The 21,514-nt window shown below is 50.9% G+C and overlaps 1 protein-coding gene and 1 long non-coding RNA gene across 3 annotated transcripts in view; one reads left to right on the top strand and one right to left on the bottom strand.

Moving 5' to 3' along the window:
* Positions 1–4,272: 4,272 nt before the first annotated feature.
* On the bottom strand, positions 4,273–15,799 carry LOC118355524 (uncharacterized). Its single transcript, XR_007412727.1, has 3 exons — positions 15,007–15,799; positions 12,716–12,845; positions 4,273–6,301 (listed from the first exon to the last, which is right to left on the bottom strand). It is a non-coding gene; the product is annotated as an uncharacterized LOC118355524 (long non-coding RNA).
* The window catches only part of ESRRB (estrogen related receptor beta), a 115,007-nt gene continuing 104,868 nt past the window's right edge, over positions 11,376–21,514 (top strand). Inside the window, exon 1 of one of the 2 annotated variants that reach the window (XM_035720022.2) lies at positions 11,376–11,673. Coding sequence is in view for 1 of the 2 variants with exons in the window: in XM_025443490.3 (XP_025299275.1) it covers positions 16,202–16,251 (50 nt within the window). In the remaining variant the exon portion in view is untranslated. Of the gene's footprint in view, positions 11,674–16,037; positions 16,252–21,514 lie in introns of those variants that run through there. The other variant, XM_025443490.3, reaches the window with a different exon arrangement.

The raw sequence follows: 21,514 nt of genomic DNA on the forward strand, positions 1-21,514 counted from the left end.
TGTGTACATATAACTATGTAATACATACATGTATGCAAAAGTACATAAAATATATGTGCAGAAGGGAATGAGCACAATTAAAATAATAGTGTAAGCAAGGTGATTGCGGACTCCTTCCTTAAAATAATTTTCCTTGTTTAAATATCCCTACAATAAAAAATAAATAAATGCAAGAGGGCGCGGATAGTGACAGGAAGGGGGAACATCAGATTGCCAGCAGTGTTTGTTGTCTTGATCTGGGTGCTGGGTACCTAGATGTGTTCATTTTATGAAAATTCAGTGAACTGTACCCTTAGATACGTGAGCATTTCTGTATGTGTACTTCAATCAGAAGTTGAAAGATAAAAGGAAAAAAAATGAAATCTTAAAAACAGAAAGGTGATCTCCTTGTGTTCAATAAGACACACTGTGAAATGCAGCCTATATGATCAGTAAAGGGTTTTTTGCCCCTAAAATGTATTCTTATTAAAAATTAGTTATGACTGTTTTCAAAAGTCCTTTTGTCTGGGCTTGTTTGAAGACAAGGGTCTGGAGACAGGGTCTGCAAGAAGATAGACTTATAATACTTAATGTTTGAGAAACCTTTAAAGTAGTGGTTTCAAAACCTGTGCATGCATCCAGACCTTCTGGATGACTTGACTCCTTGTTAAAATACAGATTGCTACCCCCGCCACCCCGAGCCTGGCCTGGGCCCAAGACTTAGCATTTTCAACAAGTTCCCAGGCAATGGCGATACTGCTGGTCTGTGGAACCCAGTTTGAGAACCACTGCTCTGAACCAACCCCCTAGAATCCCACACATGATGGTAGGATAGGACCATTGCTGATGGATATCGAGGCACAGTCTTCCTTCTGCAAAGCCGAAACAGGTGCTAGGTCTTGATTATAATAATAATTCTATCATCCAAGAAGATGCAAGTGCCCATGATCATCAGGCACTCTGCTCTGTGCAGAACAAATTGGTTTAGACCGGCCCTGTTGATGCCCTCCGAAACTGTTGCCAGGGCTGGTACTGGTGCTGCCAGGTGTGAAAGGCACATAGAGGCAAAATTCCTCCAGCGTGGGGAACGTACAGAGTAAAACTCTGGCATTATACCTTTAAACACAAGCGAGTGCTTTTTGAGGGGTGAAGAAATAATAAACACTTATTGGGCGATTACTCTAGGCCAGGCATGAGACGGAGAGTTCTATATACCTTGTCTAGTTGTAGACAACATCCTCAGAGCCACCCCCGGAGAGAGTCCATACAACCATTATCTCCATGGCCCAGAGACTCCGAGGTTTGAGTAGCTCATACACGGATGGAAAGCCACGTCCAGAGCCTGGGGCCCAACCCAGGCAGAGGTGATGGACGCACAATCACCCTCTCTTGGAACCACTTGTGGAAGTGGCCAGGGGAGGAGGGAGGCCAGGCCTGTCTACGTGGGCAGACTGGGGAAGGGATGGCTTCCCTGGAAGAGATGGTGAGGAGGTAGGCCAGGGGCACGGTAGGCAGGAGGAGGGAGGAGGAGGAAAGGTGTGAGAAAAGATCCAGGAAGCAAGGTAGCATGGGCTGTATCTGCCCAGCCCCTGGGAGTGCAAGACAAGCATCTCACAGAAGCAGAAGCCCCAAAGCCTCACTTGTCTGCAGATCCTATCCTCAGCTGCGGCTGGATCCGGGGCCTTCAGAACTCTGCAGCTCCTTATTTTCTGCCTGTCTACAAGGGACTTCATAGAAAAAGAAAAATGAAGAGGGTAAAGGTGCCCCTCAGGTGGCCCTGTGGGCAGGATGGGGGCGGGGCTAGTTTTTAGCCACCTGAGGGTCCTGCTGCCCTGCCTCAAGGCCTCCAAAGGTTGCTCCTGTTCCCTTCCCTGGGGGAGCACAGCAGGTCAAGAGTGCCCTGCTGGCAGCTCGCAGCCCAGTTGCACCATCCTGTTGCTATGCTCCGTGTTTGGGATCGCGTGCGAGGGTGCCAGTCCTGTCCCGTGGGCACATCTCGAAGCTAGTGTACCTTTGTAGGGCTCCTGTGGGTACCCCTGGGTTTCCTCCTGTGCCTGCTTGCTCTTCACTCCTGCTCCCTGCTTCCTCCCCCACTGACTCCAAGATGCGCTGACCTTTGCAGCAGCCCCTGACCTGCTCGGTTGCAGACAGAGCAAGTCGAAGAATAAAGAGGGAGAGCTGCCTGTAAGAGGCCGGAAGCTCTGGAGATGGAGAGGGCAGGAGAGGGTCCTGGGCAGGCGTGCCTAGCTTTAACACGGAGCGGCCCTGCCTCTGGGAGAGCATGGCCCGGAGCATGTCCTGGGCGCTGACCACGGGATTAACAACTCTCCTGAGGGCAGAGGTGACAATGTGGGGCAGGGGGTTGAGAGTCTTTCTTTTTTGCCTATATCGCTGTGTTAGGCACCTCACCAAGCTCACTGCTCTGCCACTGCTTTATCCTGGGGCTCTGTTGTGTTCGTGGACACTGAGGATAACAAGACTTAACAGATGATAAAGATGTGCTATTGCCCTGTCCCACTGAGACCAGGCCCTTGCTTACCTTTTGGGGCTGTTCCATCTCAAACTCCAAGGACGTGCTATTAATCTTCACTATCTTTTCATTCCATAAGCACCCCCACTAAGAAGGGACCCAGGAGTGTCACACAGAGGGTGGATTGACTTTATTTATTTCCCCCTTGCCAGATGGAAGGCACTATTCTGCCTCTGATCCTGAGCTAACAAGATCCCTGAGACACTATCCAGTGAGGGCTTTGAAATGGCAAGATGGCAAGGCAACTTACAGACAGACAGCTGCCACCCGCGCTTAGAGAGGCTGCCACCTGGTTCCTCTTGCAGACGTTGGGCAGGGAGCTCTCTCACGCTGTTGGTCGTAGAATCATAAAAGGACACATTAGGGAAGCCAACCCTGTGTTTTCATTGCACTGTACGTTCCTACAACCAGAGATGGTCCCAACACATCCCAGATGTCTTAGCTGCCCAGCGGCCAGACAGGTGGGCTCAGGGCTTGTATGCCGCTCTGCTTGGGCTGTTGTCTGATGCTATTCAATGTGGCTGCATTAAAGGGTCCCCAGAGAGAGGAGGCTGGGGTGTAAAGGGGACCTCAAGGTAGTTAGCTTCCTCTCTGCCACAGCAGTGAAGTGAGGTGAGCTCAGCTGTGGGAGATTAAAAACTCCTTGTCTCTCCATTACCCCTGAAAGATTCTTTGAGGGAAAAAATGGCCAGTGTTTGGATTTTTACATATTGATGACTCTAACTCCAAGATTAAGAAATGGAAGTAACATGCATACTTCCGAGGGGTGTCTGGGCAACACCTGGTGTTATTAATAGGTGTGTAGGAGAAGGGAGGATTTCCAAGGATGGAATAAGCCTGAAGCTGCAGGAATGGCCATTCTTCTAAGCCCGCTTGAAGAACTCAGATCCCAGTGAGCTGTTAGGTCAGCATGGGGTTCCATGTTTAAATCACAACAGAGACTCAGAGCACGCCCAAGCGAATCTCTCATGAGTGGTCCTGTGTGGCTTGACCATAATCTTGCACGAGCATCTGCAGCTCACCATGATGGGCCAGGCATTCGGCACTTGGGTTATGAGGTTAGGGAGCTAATGGTGAGGTGGGCAGAGGGTGGCCGGACCCTAAGGAGCCATGCTGCAAATATCGCCAAGAAGATGCTGCTCCACATCCACGGGGATTTGGAGATAAGATGGGACAGAGAAGGAGCAGGAAAATTGAACATATATGGGTTGTCACAGTGGACAAAGTCAGCCACTGGCTAATGCCTCGGTTGTACTCTCCCCTCCAGGGGCTGAGCATAATGTGGACGATATGTCATAGGAAGATCACCGTGGGAGGCAGCCTTCCCCTTCTCAGAGTTGAGGTCAGGATCTCAGTTTACGAAAGCATGGAGTGGGACCAGAGTCTGCTGACCAAATACTACGTGCCAGGCATGACGCACAGTACTGTATACACACTACCCTGCAACAAACCATTGTAAGGGTTTAAGGAAACTGAACAGGGAGGAAACGTGTCCCAGAGTCATGAAGCTGATTATAGGCAGAGTGAAGATTTGAGCGCGTCCGCTCTTCCTTATTTTGCCAAAACCTCTCAATTGCATCCCCCGCCCCCCAGGTACTTGCAACAGGACACGTTTACCTAGAGACATTCTCCCATTGGCACACAGACTGTTCCTTATAATTCACAAAGCATTAGTTAGTGTCTTGATTCACCCCTTGTGCTCCCACTCAAGAAAGCATGTCCTACACAAGCGAATGAAAGTGACATTATTAAATACTGTTTAATATCATCGAGTAGTTCAGGAGAGAGACCACTTTACCAATGTTAATACTCTCAGTAACTGTCTTCATCCTTGATAGGAAATCCACCTGTGTACATCCTGGTGCCTAGAACCCCATGCAGCACTGGCTGTGGTGAGGACTTTGGTTCTCGGTCACAGGGGTGCTGCAAGACCAGCCACCTAAGTAGGGTTGGCCTCTCATTCTGAATGGCAAAGGATGTGGATACAAAAAGCAGGAGTGTTTGGGCAGGTTGCTACTTTTTAACCATCACTTCCTCCCGCATGGTCCTGGGGACTCCAAAAAGAGTTGTTGCCCAGACAACCCTCAGAAATGTGTCTATTGCTCCCATTTCTTAATCTTGGAGGCTTGGTCAAGTTGGTTGACTCGATACTGTTTAGAGAACACTGATTTTGGAGAAACCCTTTTGATTTTCAAAGTGTGCTCCACCGAGAACTAGGGATTCTATAGAGGTGGCCAGTGGATTTCCTATGGTGGGGGTGAAGGACCCGCTTGCCTAAACCAGAAAAGCTACTCTTTGGCTGTTTCATATGACAAAACTTCTGTGTACGTTTCCACCTGAAGAAAGACTCTTTGGGGCTCTTTTTGTAAAGTTTGAAAGCCATTGCTTTAAAATGATGCTTTTGTGATCCCATAGGTAAAAAACATTCTTGCTTGTGGATGAGTCTCTCTGGTGGACCAGCTGGTTGGCTTTCATTAAGGAGTTAAGGAAAAGAGTCTCTGGAAAGACCCATCCTTTGCTCCTGGGGCAAGAAATGAGTCTCTTTGCTTGAATGGCTAGTTTAGCTAGGATCCAAGGAATGAAAGGAAATGTGCATTTGTTGATGTTGGAAGAAACAGGGAAACAAAACCAACTCTTCGATCTCACCAAGGCCTTCAAACCACCAGGAGCAGAGAGGGAGAAAGTTAATAGGAAGTTATGGGAGCTCGTTATGCTCCCTCACCTCCCACCTACAGGGAGGACCCTCAGATTTCTTGGGTGTGACTGCAGAAATCATTGAAGCTCATCCAGCTAGTTTCAAAATTGCTGCCCATTTGAATCTGCTCCAACTAAGCAAATTGGCCCTAATGAGGAAATTTTGCTTGGCAGTAGATGGTCTTCCTTTTCGTCACCTCCTCCTTCTTCCGGCTGCCCTTCACCTTCTCCGAGTCATAGAAAGTTACAATTTACCCCTTGGCATCATTCCGTAAAATCAGTTGGTTTCTTCCCCAATGTTACACTCCTCACATTTTCTCCCTCCAGCACTGTGAGCACAGCCATCCTGATTTGACAGAACTTCTCTATTAGGAATGAACATGTGGGGATCCCTGGGTGGCTCAGCGGTTTACTGCCTGTCTTCGGCCCGGAATGTGATCCTGAAGTTCTGGGATTGAGTTCCACTTCAGGCTCCCCTGCATAGAGCCTGCTTCTCCCCCTGCCTGTGTCTCTACCTTTCTCCCTTTCTATGTCTCTCATAAATAAATAAATAAAATCTTAAAAAAAAAAAAAAAAAGGAATGAACATGTGTTGGCTAAATATATAAACATGGGGATAGGTTGGCCTTTAGTGACTTCCCAGAGGCTGTGTTCCTAAAGTCCTCTTACCCATCAGTTGATTGGACCTAAGCACTATTTTCCCAGTTACCCACTGCACCTTGGTTCTCAGGCTGACTTATGAAAGCTTCTTATTTTGTCATAGGATGCAGCATTGGTATGGACGCTGTGAAGGTGACATGGAATAGACAGACAGCACAGGTTTTGGGGTGAGCCAGAACTGGGTTCTAATCTCAGATTGTCTTCTGGCTTTTCACACTTTCAGAGCTTCAGTTTTTCTCTTCAATAGATAAAATGAGACGGATGATATGCACCGCAGGTGTAAGGTGGGCTCGATGGCCATATGTGAGGGCAAGGTGGCAGGCCAATGCTGAGCACCTGGCACAGAGTGGGTGCTCAGTACCTGTCCAACCCCATAGCCCTGTTCACTCCTGGTCGTTGAGCCTGGAGCCTCCTAGTAGAGTTGGCATTCTCCAATGAACTATGAAAGAGAGGGAAAGAATTAAAATGTTACAATACTAGTGATGGACCAAAACAGGGCATCAACCAGGGAATAATGAATAAGAAATAGAATTTCTGTCTTCATTGCTGGGATTTGGTAAAAGGCAGAACTATTCAACTGGAGAGGAATGAAGTAGATGGGGGCATGGTGAAGATGCTGAGGGGATTTGGGAGCTCCTGGATGGTTGTCACTGATCTGTTTGGATATGAGTTCCCTTAAAACTATCTTAAGGAAATGTGGACTTTGGTCTTTTTCTGTTTCTCAGGATGGCTAGCCCAGCAGGGGATGGGCTGAAACAAGGAACAATCAGACAAAAGGAGGGATGGTGGGCAGACCTTGAATATTTGACACCTGGACCCACTCTTCTCTGTGCAACAAAATTATCCTTAGTATAATCATGGAATAACTAATAGCATTATTTTCCCGATTTGTTAACTTTAAAAACAAACCATAACACTATAGAACACCAAAGATGTTCTACACCAAAGATATGATGCAAACCCAGTGAAACTTGTCACGTGAGGACTATTCTTGAACTAACAAATATCACAACGCATAGTTCCCTTACACGCCTTCAAATGTTAAATGCAAACGAAAACTCCAAGTGGTCACATAGAAGAAAAGGACTGAAGCACTTCAAGTGACTTCTCAGTCTTTTTTTTTTTTAAAGATTTTTATTTATTTATTTATTTGATAGAGAAAGTGCACAAGCAGGAGAAGCAGCAGAAGCAGACTCCCTGCAGAGTAGGGAGACTGCCGTGCTGGGGTGGGGGGATCATGACGTGAGCCAAAGGTGGATGCTTAACTGACTGAGGCACCCAGGTGTCCCCCTCCTCTTTTTAAACTTTCTCTGCCTTTAGAATCTCTGCCACTGTCATCATTTCTTTTAAATCCACCCGTCGAAAACAGGATTGGCATAGCACCACAGACACTCAGACACCCTTGCACTTTCTGTGACTGTGAACAATTGTGAACCCCACTAGGAATTACTCTTGAGGACCACCCACCTGCTGCCGTAGCCAAGTACAGCTAAGTCAGTGTGTGTGTGGCTGACTTTGTAACTTCTACACGGAATACAATTTGTATTGAAAACTAGGTAAAGAAAATATGCTAATTTGGAATTTACATATATTATTAAAATGCAACAGCAATCACAACTCAGACCAACAAGAAATTTTCTCAGGGAGAAGAATTTTTCACAGACATTATTTTGACTTGCTGGAGTAAGGTGATGACACAAAGTAGCTTTTACTCAGCTTTACTCTTGTTTTTACATCTCTATAGATGATGACCCTCTTACTATTTGCATTCAAGGTGGCCTGTTGCCATTGGTCTACCACGTTGGTAACCCAACAGCCATTCCTGCTGCCTCTTCTAACAGAAGTGGATTCGATTAGTTTGTCACTGAATACTAATGTAGCCAGGAAAAGTGAGTCTCCCCTCAGCTTCAGGGAGTGAATGTATTTGAAACCAATCATGGTGATCCATTCCTTCTCTGACAGTGATGGGTTTGGGGTGAGCACATGCCTGGATTCTGGCCAAGAAGATGTGAGGCCAAGTTGGCTGGCCTAGGGATGAGGAATTCTTAGGAGAGATTTTCCTCTGGGCTAAAAGCAAATCAAAACCACCAAGGGAAAAGCAAACTAATGACATCAAGATTTTTTAAAAGTCATAAAGGTCAATATTTTCCCCCCAACATAAGCACACATATGCACACCCTCCCTTCCTGGAGTTGGACACAGTTAGATGAGAAAGGGATACTGACACCCCAAGAAATATCCTTCCACTGTGAGGGAATGAGGCGAGGGTAAAAGCCAATATGCCAAAGGTGGCAGACCAAAAAGGCGAAACCACCTGCCCCTGGAATTTTGCTGTGTGAGATTGTAGACCCCGTCCACCTGAAGCCATTGGACTCTTCTGGTGCTTGAAGCCAAAAGTCCCTTAGAGTTGGGGGAGGTGTATGAGGGGCGAGGATGGTCACCTGACAAGTAGCTGAGCTCAGTATGAAGAAAACCAGGGAAAGGGAGAGCGTCATATGTACTGGGCCTCCTGAGTATGGAAGAAGAAAGAAAGGTGAGTGGGGGAGGGGGAGGGTTGGTTAGCTCCAGATGACACCATTCACCTGAACATTTTGGCAGCCAAATCAGAAGCATAATGTCTAAGTGGATGGTGAGTGGGTGGGTGGAACAGAGTCCATGTGGGCCTTTGTAACCTGGAGGGTCTGTAACTCATGTAGAGACGAGCCATAGCAATCCAGGGATCATTGTGCTCGTTATGCTCCCTCTCCTCTCACCAAGGAAAGGGGTAGTAGATAATAAAATAGTTTAAATTGAGAGAACGTCAGTGACCCTAAACCATTTGCTGACTGTCTTTATCTGAGCCCCAGTCCCCTGGAAAACAGAGCCTGAGGCAAGCATTAAAATGCTGACACTTCATTTGGAAGGCGCAAGCCCAGGGAAGCTAGAAGGAGGAAGTGAGGTGAAGGCTGATGTCAAGCAGTGTGGCATGGTGTTGCTGCTATGCTGGCTGCCATTTCCTACCCAGCCTCAGAGAGACTTTGAGGGTTTCTTGGCACTCCTGTCTTTTGTAGAAGGTTTAAACAAAGAAATTACAGCATGAAACAGCAGACAGCATAAAAACTGAGGAATTCAGAGAGCTACCCCCTGTACTTCTAGGGTGCATTAGGTGGCCCCTCAGTGGGCCAGGTTTCATGCACTGGAAGTAGAGGGGGAACAGCCTGAGTGGGCTGCTGACCAAGAGAGAGAAAGGGAGGTGGTTGAGGAAATGGAGACAGTCCCTACAGAAAGAGAGAGAGAGAGAGAGAGAGAGAGAGAGAGAGAGAGAGATGGTGTCTGGACCCAAGCCTTTGCCCTGCAAACCCATCCCTCCTCATCCCGAGCTTGTCCCTCTTCGTGCGGGGCTCAGACACCTGCGGGAGGCCTTTGACACCTTCTCCAGCCCTCTCCAAGTCCTTTCCATATCACCTTTCCAGTCTGCCTTCGAAGCAAGTCCCTGAAGGCTGAGCATAAAATTCCATTTGTGCTTTTAGTAAAGGAGAGTAAAGAGGAATTATTGCTGCTCCTTGCTCGGCTGGGTTTTGTAGAATTACCCCAAAGCAGTGTTTGTCATGCCATTGAGCTGGAGGCCCATGCTTAATATGCTATCTGTTCTGACCCCAGATGTCTCTCTGCATCGCTGCCCTCCCGCCAGCTCTCCTGTGGGCCGGCTCACTCTAGGGTCACTGCTGACAAGTGTGTTACCGGTGTTTATCCATATTAAATCTTGTATCGTTGACTGCTTTTTACCCACCCCTGTAAACTCAATTTGGTTCTTCTGCAGTTTCCCTTCTTGCCTTGTCTTGTCCTTCTCTGGAAGGCAAACCCTCCTAAGTCAGGAGTTCTACCGAAGCTTCACATTCCCAACTGTTGATGAAGAATAAAGATGTTAGCGAATGTCCTGCTACAGAGCTCGGGCCTTCATCGGGAATTGCTACTGACCCGTTTGTAATTACGCCATTCAGAGTTCACCAATGGGACTGGTTTCATTACGGTATACATTTGTGAAGGTAGTGGTTGGGCGGCACTTTCCCATATAAGAACACAGGTAAAAGCTATCATCTCAATCATGTTTTATACAGCGAGAGCACTTTACAGTTTATAAACCATGTACATTTGATTTTTTTCCTCAAACCTAAAAGCATTTGCTGTTTTTTCCCCTCTCTCCATAAAGCATTTTATTAGAGCAAAAATAAAATGCATTTTATTCTGAAAAAATAATGAAATCAGAAGCTCCACCTTAATTGAGCCATTAGGAAATGAAAACACATTTGAATGTTCCCAGTTTTGAATCTGGTGTCGTTAATGCTGGGGAGACAAGCTTAGCCAACATGTTTCTTTGTTCCCACTTAATACTAACCCTTGACATGTGTGTGGTACTTTAGAATTCATTTTCCCAAAGTTTCATGTACCTTATGATTTCTCTAGGAAAAGTATTCTTGAGAATAGAAATATGCGCGGAAGCATAATTTGTGAGTTGCAAAGCAAACTGTTCGTTCTTTCTGTGGTCCGTGTTGACCAGGAGGTTTTTGCAGTTAAAACTACCAACAACCACAGAAGGTGTCTTTTTTTCCCAACAATGGGACCCTAGAAACAAACCGTGGATTCGACTATTCAAAACCAATTCTGTTGTATACTTACATTGATGAAAAAGTCACAAGAAATTGGATGATAAATTAATATGTGACACAGATGAAAATAAGGTCAAAGTTCTTTGTTATAAGTAAAAACCCCACATGCACTGTAATGGAAAATATTTAATTAGATCATTCATTCAATCAATAGCTAGTTATTCAATGCCTCTTAGGTCCCAGGTACTATCAAGGCATATTCTCTGTGTCTGCCCCCCACTCCTCCTCCTCCTCCTTTTCCCCCCCAGAAATTTGGCAGAGGACAAAGCTATCACATTCCTGATGTGTTCCTATTCTCCTGCCAGTCAGAAGGGAAAAAGATCTTTGTTTCTTTGGAGAGACCTATCTCACCTTTCTCATCTCCCCAACTTGCCTGTTCGCTGTAGTTGCCATCTCACATAGGACCTGCGGGAAGAAGGAATCTTTTTGGTAGGCAGAGAACTTTAATATACTATTCAGCTGTGTTGGTGAGAATGGGATCTTGAGACTTAGAGAAAAAAAATGAATATGGGAGCTTCGAAATATCTGGAAGCAATTCCAAGACCCCCGGTAGGGATTTCTGATCATGAAATGGATGGTGGTGGTGAGAGGAAACCCAAGCATTTACTCATCCAAGACATCTCCTTCATACTTTATCTTTGGTGTCATGGCGGCAGCGCTAATATACACGAGCCTTCTTGCCCCAATAATGGGCCATTACAGCTTCAGGAAAAGCCATCATGTTTCCGCAGCATTTATCTGTCAGCAGGAGACTATTATGGGAGCACAAGCCCACATTGTATTAGCGTTATCAGTTAATTATGATCCTTGGGACATGTGCCAGCCAATGGGCTGACGGTCTGCTGACCACCACTCAGGAATATAACCCCACACCCCAAATCCAGGCATGTGAGAAGAGAGGGGGCCCAAAGAGGTATGTGGCTGGGGACATTTTCCCTGGCCAGGAGTCCATGATCAGTGGAAATGGCCTGATCAGTGATGTACCCAGGGATGCACAGGTTAGGCTCGCGGTCTAGGCCAGGCCCACCTTAGTCACCGTGGATGGTCAATGGATGCACTTCCTGGACTCGCCTTCCCCAGCCCTTTCTCTGGGGTGGATCGGAAACAGGCTTGGATTGTGACTCAGACACTTCTACGGAGACATCTTCTCCTTCCCGGGCCATTGGTAAGGCGTGGCTACCTGCCTTGTGTGTTTCCCAATCATCTCGCCTGGAAGTGTGGGTTCGGGGAATATGAAGGTGAAGCACTAGGGTGGCATCACCAAACAACCAGTGTCCTACATTCACTCCACTTAAGGAGTCTGTGGCCCACTCTTCAAAAATTCTTGTTGGTTCTTATCTTTTACTAATGAAGCCATCAGGTCCTCCACTCTCCCGGGGCCCATGCTGAGCTCACCAGCTCCTGCTAAGTCACCCCGCCTAAAAGATGGGGAAAGCCTCTGCTTATGGTGGGTACAGGACAACACACCACAGGGAGGGGTGCTCAGATTCTTTCAAGAATCTGAGAGACACTGCTTGCTGCTGCCTTATGTGTGTAGAAATGACTGGTGTCAGGGGAGGCTGCCACGAGAGGGGGAAGGTACCACCAAGCCTAGGTTCTGCTAACGGTGGAGATTTTCACCAGGCCAGTGGCAAGGGCTGCTGGGAGGGGTGGGGGGAGAGCTGCGGAGATCATGGCAAGGCCACTCCGGTGGCTATCAAGGTCCAGGTATAGGCACAAGGACAGCCCATTTTAAGGACTCAGCCAGACTGGGGTGGAAGAGAGCCGATGGTCAGTGTGGATCCGTGTTCAGCTATCCTTGACACACTTGGTTGTTTTTTGTACCTGGAGGAGCAGAGTGGGCCAGGCTGTGTCTGGGTATGTTTTCCCACTTATCTGCCAGCTGGAGCATTTCTCATGGTGGGACAGCAGGTCAGGAAATTGGTGTCCACCAACCAAGCAGTGCTTCCTTTTTCTCCCAGGAAACCATGTGGGGACACAGCAGCCTGGTCCCCATCATCTATCAGGCGGAAGTATGTATGGAGGGTGTTGCCGATGGCAATGTCCTTGTTTGGCTTCATATTCCTTAGCAAAGAGCAAGGAATATGAAGGGAGGAATGGGGAGGGAAAGTGAAGGGAGGGAGAGGAATGGGAGGGAAAGTGAAGGGACGTGTGTACAAAGGTTTGGGAGTTGATAAGTAGAAATCCAGGCATCAAAGATAGGATACCTTGCCAGTTATTCACTGGGTGACCTTGTGTAGGTCAGTTCTCCACACAGGGAAATTTCTAAGTTTCCTTATTCGTAAAGTCCGATGATGGTTCTCAGTGATTCTCCAAGCCCCTCCCAGCTGTAAGGTTCTGTAAATGTAATAAATATCTATTTAAAGGAGTTTGTTGCAAGAACAAAGTGATTGCTGTCCCCATACACCATTCACAATTACTTTGTCTAATACCTTTCGTCCCAGTTCCCCTTGGCTGGCATGCCTATCTGGGGGTGCCAGTATTGGGACACAAGATAGTAAAGGGGTGGGTGGCTTAGAGCTTGGGGCTCAGGGTGGATTACAAACGGCACCTGCTCTGGGTGAGCGGTGCCACTACGAAATAACTGGTTGAATGAATTTCAGGGTTGGAGGCACCCAAGTCCCCCTCACCCACTCATTCTACCTCCACCCCTACCCCACCACCCCCACCTTCGTGTTCTGGAGAAGAGACACCTTGGTAAGATCACACAGAGACGTCAGGAACAGATCGTGGGGTCTTTTGCACTCCGGATGGCACTGCCATCTCTCCAGGTAGAGGCATGGGACCAGCCTCTGGCTTGGGGGAAAGAACCCCATCCTCTGTGAGCTGGGTGAGGACAGAGTGGAGAAAGACTGGTCCCATGAACAATGTGGGACCCCATGGGGTTTGCCTGGAGAACCACAGGAAAAGCTGGCCCTGCCAGGCTAGATCAGGTCACCGGTCCCCTAGCTGGCCTGCCCTCTTCTCCCCTCCAGCTGGGTCTACCCCGCTCTCTTGCCAAGAAGGGAGAGAGAAAGAACTCTGCCCCTAGGCTATCGGTGAGGCAGCTGGACAAGCCCTATGGAGAAGGAAGCAGGTCTCAGGACCTCATTCCCTCCCTGGGGCCCAGTCAGCTATACCCAGAGAGAAGCCCTCAGTTACTTTCCTCCTTCTGCCTTGGATGCGGGCAGTGATTGTGTGTGAGCGGTAGCCTAGCTTTGAAAGCAACAAAACCTCCTATTTTCCCTCATTTGCCCCCAGCGGCTCTGAATCCACTGACCCGGGCTGTGAAGTTGTCTTTCTTTTCAGGTTCTATCAAGTGTGTTCTGTCTCTAGTTAAAAATGGTGCACCCACACAGAGCAAGGAGCCACGGACCCCATACAACCTAACCCCCTTCTGGTGCGGCCAGCCTGTCCCCCAGCAGGCCCTACCACGCCGCCCCAAATTGCCACGCTTCTATTCATTCAACAAAATAGTTATCAAGCAGCTGCTCTGTACCCAACACCATTAAGCACTGGGGATTCTCTGGGAAACAAAAAGAGACATGGTCCCTTACCCTCATAGGGTTTATAATCTAGTGGGGGGTGGGTGTTTCTCATATGGATCCATATATAATCCCGCCTGAATAGCAGGGCTGGCCAGGAGGCAGCGAGTTCTAGGTAGCAGGTACAAACACTGAGGGTAGTAGTATGGCACGGGCTGAGGAGGGGCACAGAGGGACACACGGCCGTCTGTCCTGCAAGGCCTTCCCTTGGGGGGCCTCTTTCCCAACTGCAACAAAGGCACACTTGGGTGCTGTGTGCTTGGAGAAGGGGTTTCAGGAGGCTGGACAGGATCCAGAGAAAGCAGTCACTGAGGTCTTGGCAAGACACGGTGGTTGTGTAGAGGCCACAGTTAATGAAAGAGTCTCCGCACCCTGTCTCTAATACAACCAAGTACCTATGTGATTAAAAAAAAAAAAAATCCGGGGCTGCTGGGGGTTCTGCTGACAGAGCAGACATCTTCATCCATCTCTCTGTGAGATGCCTGCCTGAGCCCCGAGCCTGGAGAATCCCATGCGTTCGTTCCTCCACTTCAGCACATATGAAAAATCTCAGCTCCGTTTCCCAGCCTGCACGCGCTTGCATTTATCCAAGTCAAGTATCATCTGTGGCCCTGCTGCCCAAGCCCCAGCCCCTCCGGGCGCCTGGCCCCTCCCGGGCTTTCTCACCAGCCTCCCTGCTTTTATTCCTGAAATGCTTGAATACTGCCTGCAGTTACACTCCATTTAGACCTTATTTTGATGATAAAATTATGTCTTTCCCCCCCCTACCGCTCATTGTCTTCTGTAGAATGTAGGAGAATAAGGTGGTGGTCTCTCCTGAGGGCATCCCGCCTCCCAGCCACAACCCCCCTCCTTTAAATAATTCTATACCTATCTGCTCCCCACACTCATTTGAACCATCAAATTATTATCTCTGGGGCTGGCACATCTCAAAAGATGAAAAGCCCCAGAAGAAGGACTGGGGCATAACTTACAGCTTGTTTTGGTACCCGTGGCAGCCCGTCACATTCAGGTTCCTGGAGGCAGCAGCAGACAGGGACACAGGTGTGTTTGTAGCTGGGGATTCAGGTGTGTATGCTGAAGCGTCTGGTTGCGGGGCCTCCAAGTTCATGTGGCAGGTAAGTTGGTTGTTTTAACCACAACTGTATTTTCCTAAGCAGACAGGGATTTATTTGCCCACGTCTGCGTCCTCAGTACATTTCTGAGAGTTGCCAATGACGAGCGTCATTTTCTACATCTAGAGAGCAGTTTTATGGATGCACGTCCTGCGTCCAGCCGTAGGAGCGCAGTTCAGGACCAACTGGCCCAGGTGATGCGGTGGGAAGGGAATCTGTGCCTCTCCTGCTCTGACTACGCCTCACCTGCCGCTCTGACCCTTTGCACTTCTGTGCACCAAGCACAGGGCTTGAGGCCGGGAATTCCCAAGGCCCTGGCCTCCACCGGGTGTGACAGTGGAGGAATGTGACTCCTTTTTAATTTGCAAGACAGACCCATTCTAAAGGGCTGGGAGAGACAGAGAGAGAGAGAGAGAGAGAGAGAGAGAGAGATTGAGAGGTGAGTTTGCTAGGCCTGCCGGTTAAAGGACAGGATGCAGGTGGGGGTAATATGTAAACAGCACATCTGTCAACCCCCCAGTCCCACTAGCCAGTTGGACAATTTTTTTCTTTTCTTCCATGGCGAGAGGACAGGCCTTGTGGCTCTCCCGCTCAGTCCTCTTACTCCTCAGGAGGTGGGGACCTCGCCCGAGCGTCTGGTTCCATTGAAGTCTCCCCGGCTCCCCCCCCTCCCCCCACCCCTGCTCGAGTCTGTCACTTTAAGTCCAGCCCCTGAGAGATAGCCAATAGGAGCCAAACCATACATCAGTCTCCCAGCCTTAAAGCTACAGTAGGGCTAGTGGGCTCCAAGTCGCGGTGCCCGAGCCGCCTCCACGGCGTCGCGTCCCCTGTGCCCGCCCGCGCGTGTGCATGAGTGGGAGCGCGGGGCTGTGCGCAGCTCGGGCTCGGCCGCCTGCCGCCCTCGCGCCCCGCCACGGCGCTTGCTCCCACTCTGCCTTCTCCCGCGCCCGGTGCCCCTGCCCGGGCTCGCACCTCGCCCGTGCCCTTCACTCGCTCTTCCGCCCGGTTGCCCCGCCGCCGTTCTCCACCAACTGGGAATGCTAAGACGGGACTGATGGACGTGTCAGAACTCTGCATCCCGGACCCCCTCGGCTACCACAACCAGTAGGTGCTCAGTTTTGCGGTCCGGGGGGCGGGGGTGTCGGTCCGTCTGCCCTTCTTGCCTGTCCGGCTGTCTCCGTCCTGGGTGTCGCAGTTCTCCTTCTAGGCATTTTGGAAGTGGCAGGAATCCCGGGGGCGCTCGGGGGGGACGTCGGGGGAGGGAGGGAGAGGGGGCCGCACGCTTCCTGGGTTTCCTTCTCGCGGTGGGGGTGGGGGTGGGGATGGGGATGGGGATGGGGGTAAACCCGCCACTAACTTTTCCCGCACCCCCTTTTACTAAACCCTTACTTTTGGGTAAGAGCCGCGCCTTCCCATTCGCTCTTTCTCTCCGCTCTTCCCCCGCGGCGAGAAAAATATTTGAGTTTCTGTGGACTAGGGAGGAGCCAGCCCGGCACAGGTGCGCGGATGTCGCAAGGATGTCCCAAGGATGTCCCGTCCCGTCCCGTCCGAGAAAGCCTCCTCGGGGGAGTCCTTAGGACTTGAATGTCGATTTCCGTGCTGGGAAACCAAAGATGGTCGGGGCGACGGGGGCGAGCTCCAACGGGCGGCGCGGGCTGGGGAACTGCAGGCGCCGCGGTCCCGGAGGGGCGCCCCGAGGTGCGCACGGCCCGGCCCGGGGCGCAGCGCGCTCCGCACGCCCCGCCGGGGGCCCCCGCATGCCGCCGGGGGTGGGGCCCGCCGGAGCGGGGCTGCGGGCGGAGGCAAAGTTGGCTCGCGGCTTTGGGGAGGCTGCGTGCGGCGGAGCTGGCGGGGTGGTGTCCGCGCCCCCCGGGGCACCGTAGCGCTCGCGGCGCGGGAGCCCCGGGTTGTCCGAGCGGCGTGGGCGGCGGCGGCGGCGGCGGCGGCGGCGGGAGCTGCGGGACCTCGACTCCCAGGCCCCGCGGGTGGCGGGGTCCGGCGGCGCGCTGGGCGCTCACGCGGGGGAAAGTGGAGAACCGATCCCGCGACCGGCGTGTCCAGCCCGGGCTCCCCGGGGTCCTGCCCGCGCCCCCCGCGGTTTCCCCGGCGAGGGCCCCCGCGCGCGTCGCCGCACCTGCTCGGGGACCCGCCTCGCTCTCCCCGCCGGCTCCCCTCGTGCCGCCGCGCTCGGGGCCGGGGTCCCGCGTCCGTGTGCCGGCGCGCGCGGAGGGGACGCTCGGAAGGCTCGCAGGGGTAAGAAAATGGGAACTCCGGGTCTCCCGGACCTGCCTAACTTCGTGCTCTTCTTCCTCTTTTTTTTTTTTTATTCTTTTTCCTGAAGCAAACTAAACTACCAAAGTCAGTGCTGGCTCCGCCACCCTTTCATTTGGTACCCCACCTCCCCCCGCCCCCCCAAGGAACCACGACATCCCTGCAATAAACGCTCTGGATAATGTGGGGTTCCAGCAAGTGTGCTTAAACCCCTCCTGGCTGCACAGACCGCCTCCACCCCGGTGGACCACGCGCGAGCGCGGAGGCAACTTCACAGCAGCGGCTCCTGTCGATGACCAGACCGCCCCAGCCTCCGCGCTGACCTCTTTGGTTACAGTTTTCGGATTTCCCCGGGGCAGAGGGTCCTTTGGGCGCCGCCAGAGTGTCGGAAGGAGGAGAGGACTTGGGATGGGCGATAAGGGGAATCTTTAATTATAATGAATTCAGCTTGCCATCAGCCTGAAAAGTGCCTTTTCGCTCTCTTTTAAAGGTTACGCTGACCCCAGCTGCTGTGGCTGGTGGGGGTGGGGGTGGGGATGGGGGTAGTGCCCCACGGTGCTCCTCCTAACTAAGCAGCGGAGCGGGGCCAACGAAGCCTCCGGGCGGGTGGGTGCATGGGGCTGGGAACAGTGTTTGATGCTTGTGGGGGCATTTTCTCACATAACAGCAAGTACCACAAATATTGGATATTTAAATTATTTAGGCTCCCTCTCTTCAGAGGTGACTTCTTTAGCCGAGCTTGAGATATCTATGTATTTGTCCCTGGCTCGCGTCACAGCCAATAAATATGAAGATTCGTATGGGGGAAGTACATCCTTGGATTATGTTGACCAGAAAAGCAAGGAGAGATGGAGGATTTAGCAGCTGGGTAATCCATCGAGGTGACGGCAACCCTGGCTTGAGTTTGAGGAGAAATATGGGCAAAGAGGGAATGTCAGGGAAGCAGCCAAAGGGGAATGATGGGGCCGAGGTCCTGGGTGTCTGGGAAGGGTCTGAAGTGGAAATCATTCGTGAAGTAAGTCTGACAGTGCTTTGAATTCTCTAGCCTCCCGGGTTTCTTTGCAAAGAATTCACTTCTCACTCCACGGGACACGGGAAAAGCCAGAATTATACCCGCCAACTCTTCAGAGGAACTAAGCGTCCCTATGAGATCCCATTTCTCAAAAGCCCGGGCAGGACATGCTGGGCGGCAGCAGCTTTGGGGAGCTGGTCCCGTGCAGAGATGTGCGCCTCCCGGTGAGGGTTTGCATCTGCTGTGGTGCAGGGGTGCAGAATTTCCAGGACGAGCGTGTGTGGAGGTCAGAGGCTGGAGTGTGGGGGAGGCGCCTTTCTGACCTCAGCCCCTATCCACCGCTGCCCCCCCACCGTGGGGGGGCTTCATGACATGTAGCTTTAGAGCCCTTGGTAGCAAAGTACCAAACCAGGGAGACTGCATTCTTTGGTTTGTTGGAAGGACAGGAGAAGGAACCATCCATTACCCTTGGTGATGATTGTTCTGGGGGAACATAGACATGAGTGGGTTCCTGTGCTCTCTACACACAGTTTCCACCCATGTGGCTTAGTTGACATTCCTGGACTTGAGAAAAGCCAAGAGCACAGGGACCACAGCTCAGCCGGAAAGAACTCTCTAGCCCTCTTCTCACTTGCTAACACACAGGGAACATTTTTTTTTAATGCTTTAGTGTTATTCTCACTATCCCAGGTGAGAAATTAACACACGTGCGTGCACACACGCGCGCACACACACGCACCCCACACAGATACATCATACCTTCATACCTTTCTCTCCTTCATTTTCATTTTCCTGTAGCCAATCCTGTAGGTGACTCCATTACCATTTCTAATCAATATTTTATGTACATATATAATCAGCCAGGGTAGGAGTGAGTGTGCTGGCCTGTGTGTGCCTATGTACAAATGTGTCCGGGACGCGACCAGCTGGAGACCTCTCGGCGTCGGCAAAACCAAGGGAGCGGGGTTGGGGGGGGACTGCCTCACCTACCCTCTGTCCATCCGTCCGATGACCACTTTGCTGTGGTTAAAGAAACAAAGAACAAGCTGTCCTGAAGGAAAAATATGTGGGTTCACACGTAGGAAGAAATGCCACATGGTAATTCAGAATCAGTGACCCAGAGAAAAACAAAGGGGAAATTAATTTTTAATGGTACATTTAAAAATAAATCAGAATGAGGACATTAGTCTTGGTTTTCCAAGGGAGGGGCTCTAGGAAATAAACCTTTAATGTGCCTGCCACCCTTCTGGAGGTGTGGGCTGCCGCGGAAGAGGATGGGGTGATGGGAGGCTGGACTTGTTCGTGCCCCAAGGCAATGAGCTAGGAGGAAACGGGTCAGCGTGGAGGGCCCCAGTCCCAGGGAAGGCCCTTTCCAGCTCAGTGAGATCCTGACATCAACTGGAAATTTCCTCTTGGAGCTTATTAGTTCCCAACTCCGTGTTAGAAACAGTCCTCTATTATACCAATAATTAGGAACTATGAAAAGATGTTTCGTAAAAGATAGAGAGAGATGAGGAAACACCTTGGCCCACCAAACAGGAACCTTTTCATTCTCCTGATTGGGAATAATCAATAAATATTCCATTTAGGCTGCGAGAGGAGGGACAGAGGGGACCTTCTGGGGAGGTGCCAGGGAGGTGGCCGTGATAGAGATTTCGTGTTTTGTGGTCCACCCCTACCTTCTTGGGGTGCCTCCCGTCCTCCCTCCGGGGGCCCTTGTAACTTTGGAGTGTTTGAGTTCCTGATCACTGTACCTTTGGCCAATTTTTATTTTTTAAGATAATCTAAACTTATGGAAAAAGTTTGTCTCCTTCTCTTTGGTCCTCTGCAAAATGCCTTGTGTCTTTGGAGCCTTGGCACTGGAAAGATCTGCGGGAGTCGGGCAGGCCACAGGACAGGGTGTGTGAGGGAGAGCCAGACGGTGTGTGCGTCGGGGTGGGCCGTGGAGTTAGCTGTGGGAACCTGCCGATTCAGGAAACAATTCAGAAGACAGTCAAGCAGTTACACAAGACACAGGACGCTTTTGACGCAGTCCTGCAGTGCCCTTCTCTAGAACTTGTCTTCCCAGATGCCTGAAGTGGCTTCCTTAACATGACTGAAATTATTTGTGGTTCGATCTTCAGGGGAAGGAACAGCATCACTTGGACCATAACCTACTCCTTCCAAGCGATGTCCAGCCCTGAACACCTGAACCCCCCAAGCTGTCACCTTCCCACACCTACCTGCCAGCATAGGTCTCTGTCCATCTCTCCCCCTCCCCAAGTGAGAGAGCTGGACCTGGGTTGGGGGCGGGGAGGGAGGTTCTGCACGGAATCTGCCAGAACAACTCACAGCTCCACTGGGAGCTTGTCTGGGGGTCTGGTGGCTCTTGACTGAATGTTCCTGTGGGAGACCCCGGCACGGCTTGAGCATTCCACCCCTGGTGTCCTCTGCAGCCACTCTCATTCCTAGAGGGTGTGCGGCCAACGAGGGGGCTGGGCCTGGAGAGTCAACACACTGTGCCAGGATGCCCTCGAGGGTGCAACCTGGGGACCGGCAGGGACCCAACGAATCTGAGCCTGCATCCCGCCATTTGCCGATTTCTAGGCATAATCAAATGTCTTTGTAAAAGCAAGTGCTGATGACCCCTGACTGGGCTTCGGCTCCGGTGAGTTTCCCTTTCCCAGTCCCTGTGGCCTCATACCTCCTGGGAGCTGTCATATTCCTGGCCATTCTGCGGAGGAGGGGCCCACAGGCTTCAGTGGTCGGTGCTGGTGTCCCTTGTCGTGGCTGGGGTGGGATTATATCCTGGTGGCCCCATTGGTTGGTGTGGTCTGGTCTCCGTGCAGGGAGGTTGTGGTGTTTATAATTGCAAATGTAATTAGCAGACCAGCTCTGGGGGACTGGGATGCTCAACTTCTCTGCGTATCACGGTGACCCCTGTGATGGCTGGCCGGGTGGATTAACCCTAACCCGGCCAGCCTGTCCCTTCCTTCTGGTGGGGCCGCTGACCTTTCACTGATAATGGCAGAGCATCCTGGGTAACTGGTGGCAGAGCCAGACCCCTTCCTCAGAAGGGAAGTCAAGGCAGTGACTGGGGAAGGT

Source organism: Canis lupus, chromosome 8 (genome assembly GCF_003254725.2).
Source record: "Canis lupus dingo isolate Sandy chromosome 8, ASM325472v2, whole genome shotgun sequence".
Taxonomy (NCBI): Eukaryota; Metazoa; Chordata; class Mammalia; order Carnivora; family Canidae; genus Canis; species Canis lupus.